The sequence below is a fragment of the Cynoglossus semilaevis genome, unplaced genomic scaffold, assembly GCF_000523025.1.
Source record: "Cynoglossus semilaevis isolate Cse_v1.0 unplaced genomic scaffold, Cse_v1.0 scaffold19, whole genome shotgun sequence".
NCBI classification, from domain to species: Eukaryota; Metazoa; Chordata; class Actinopteri; order Pleuronectiformes; family Cynoglossidae; genus Cynoglossus; species Cynoglossus semilaevis.
The window spans coordinates 4,619-7,947 of record NW_007585128.1 but is presented as its reverse complement, the minus strand read 5'-3'; the positions used below and the strand labels follow the sequence as shown (position 1 = coordinate 7,947).

Sequence of the window (3,329 nt, the reverse complement as noted above, 5' to 3'; positions counted from 1 at the left end):
GGTTGGAGGGGTGAGGGGGGGCGGGGCATTTAACTGCTCTGAATTTAGATTTAGTAAAATATAAGGCTAAGAATCGTCGTATCTTCTGGAGGGGTCTTGAACCCGAATATTTGCTCTAGAGCGCAGTCCCCAAACGCGCCACTAGGGGGTGCTCAAGCGCCGCCACGTCCATTAAACACACTTTCCGGGATTTTAACGACCGGGGTTGTTAAACGACGGGAAAACGAAAGTTTGTTTTTTTTTTTTCGCAGTAATCCCAGGTTTTAACGTTTTTAACCCCTGACCTTTTGACCCCCCCCCGTGACAGCCGGCGCCAACAACAGCTCCGACACGGAGAGCCTGCCCTCCCCGCACTCCTCCGAGGACAGCAAGGTGAAGGAGGAGACCCCCGGCAAGTCCAAGGCGGCCGCCGCCGCTGCCGCCGAGACCCGGGACAAGGACGAGACCGCGTCGGACCTGAGCCAGACCGGCGAGGAAAGAGCGTCCGTCAAAGAAGAGTCGGACTCGGTCGTGAAGCAGGAGATCAAGACGGAAGCGGCGGAGCCGCCGGGCAAGAACCAGCCGCAGGCGGAAGCGGAGGAGGCGAAGGCGCCCGGCAAAGGCGCCAAGAAGGAGCAAGGGACCAAGACGGGCTCCCACGGCGACAGCGACTCCAGCGCCACCTGCAGCGCTGACGAGGTCGAGGAGCCGGAGAGCGCGGAGAAGAACAGGTGAGATCGGGATTGAGTGTCGTACGTTGCTATGACGATGTTGTCGGTGTTGTCTGTGACCACAAGGGGGGGCGACGGTCCAGTACTACTGCAGTACTACAGCCAGTAACTTCATCATCATCACCCAGAACAACAGCAAATACTACAGTAGTACTGCAGTAATACTATGGTACTGCAGTAATACTATGGTACTGCAGTAGTATTGCTGTAGTACTATAGTACTGTAGTACAGTACTATAATACGAGGGTAGTATTACTGCAGTACTACTGTAGTATTTTCTGATACTACAGTAGTACTGCAGTAGGACTATGGTACTGCAGTAGTACTACAGTACTACAGTCAGTAACGCAGTACCCCCATCAACATCACCCAGACCAACAGCAAATACTGCAGTATTACTGCAGTAGTACTACAGTACTACAGTAGTACTGTAGTCGTCCTGTGGTACTGCAGTAGTACTAATGTACTGCAGTAGTACTACAGTAGTACTACTGCAGTACATTAGTACTACTGCAGTACATTAGTACTACTGCAGTACTACAGCCAGTAACTTCATCATCATCACCCAGAACAACAGTAAATACTACAGCAGTACTGCAGTAGTACTACTGTAGTACTACTGCAGTACATTAGTACTACTGCAGTACATTAGTACTACTGCAGTACTACTGTAGTATTTTCTGATACTACAGTAGTACTGCAGTAGGACTATGGTACTGCAGTAGTATTGCTGTAGTACTATAGTACTGTAGTACAGTACTATAGTACTACAGTCAGTAACCCCATCATCATCACCCCGAACAACAGCAAATACTGCAGTATTACTGCAGTAGTACTACAGTACTACAGTCAGTAACGCAGTAACCCCATCATCATCACCCAGAGCAACAGCAAATACTGCAGTATTACTGCAGTAGTACTACAGTACTACAGTAGTACTACTGCAGTACATTAGTACTACTGCAGTACATTAGTACTACTGCAGTACCATAGTACTACTGCAGTACCACAGTACTACTACAGTACTACTGTAGTACTATAGTACTGTAGTACAGTACTATAATACGAGGGTAGTATTACTGCAGTACCATAGTATTACTGCAGTACCATAGTCCTACTGCAGTACTACTGCAGTACTACTGCAGTATTTGCTGTTGTTCAGGGTGAGGATGATGGGGTTACTGACTGTAGTACTATAGTACTGTAGTACAGTACTATAATACGAGGGTAGTACTACTGCAGTACCACAGGACGACTACAGTACTACTGTAGTACTATAGTACTGTAGTACAGTACTATAATACGAGGGTAGTATTACTGCAGTACCATAGTACTACAGTCAGTAACGCAGTAACCCCATCATCATCACCCCGAACAACAGCAAATACTGCAGTATTACTGCAGTAGTACTACAGTACTACAGTCAGTAGACTCATAAACTCCATCATCATCACCCAGAACAACAGCAAATACCGCAGTAGTACTGCAGTAGGACTATGGTACTGCAGTAGTATTGCTGTAGTACTATAGTACTGTAGTACAGTACTATAGTACTACAGCAATACTACTGCAGTACCATAGTACTACTGCAGTACATTAGTACTACTGCAGTATTTCCTGTTGTTCTGGGTGATGATGATGGAGTTACTGGCTGTAAAACTGCAGTAGTACTGCAGTAGGACTATGGTACTGCAGTAGTATTGCTGTAGTACTATAGTACTGTAGTACAGTACTATAGTACTACAGCAATACTACTGCAGTACCATAGTACTACTGCAGTACATTAGTACTACTGCAGTACATTAGTACTACTGCAGTACCATAGTCCTACTGCAGTACTACTGCGGTATTTGCTGTTGTTCTGGGTGATGATGATGGAGTTACTGAGTTTCTGACTGTAGTACTATAGTACTGTAGTACAGTACTATAGTACTACAGCAATACTACTGCAGTACCATAGTACTACTGCAGTAATACTGCAGTATTTGCTGTTGCTCTGGGGGATGATGATGAAGTTACTGGCTGGAGTACTGCAGTAGTACTAATGTACTGCAGTAGTACTACAGTACTACAGTCAGTAGACTCATAAACTCCATCATCATCACCCAGAACAACAGTAAATACTACAGTAGTACTGCAGTAGTACTACAGTACTACAGTAGTACTGTAGTAGTACTGTGGTACTGCAGTAGTACTACAGTACTACTGTGGTACTGCAGTAGTACTACTCAAGTCAGGGATCGAAATAATGTTGAAATAACGAAAAGATACAGTTGACCTGACAGTTTACCATACCTGACAGAACGGCATACGCCGCCTTAAAAACAAGACCAACGGACTCTCCCCCCGTCCGACACAGTTGTTAACATCATTAAGAGGTAATTACACCTTTATTACCTGTTATTAACACCCCCGACTGTTCCGTTCCGTTCTGTTCTTCTCGGCGTAGGATGACGTCTCCGCGGCCTAGCTTGCTGAACTACACCCAAGACCGCCTCCCACGACGGCGTCATCTCCACGCCACTGCAGAAGCCCATGGACCTGAAGCAGCTCAAACAGAGAGCGGCGGCCATTCCACCAATCGTAGGTTTCCGTCCCCCCCATCGCAGGTTTCCCTC

General features: G+C 46.4%; 1 protein-coding gene across 1 annotated transcript in view; it reads left to right on the top strand.

Annotated features, from left to right (window-relative positions):
* Positions 1–3,329, top strand: part of LOC103398803 (nuclear receptor corepressor 2) — a 51,598-nt gene that overhangs the window by 43,651 nt on the left and 4,618 nt on the right. The window contains 3 exon segments of the mRNA XM_025053823.1: positions 295–710; positions 3,161–3,206; positions 3,208–3,294. Of these exon segments, the coding sequence (XP_024909591.1) occupies positions 295–710; positions 3,161–3,206; positions 3,208–3,294 (549 nt within the window).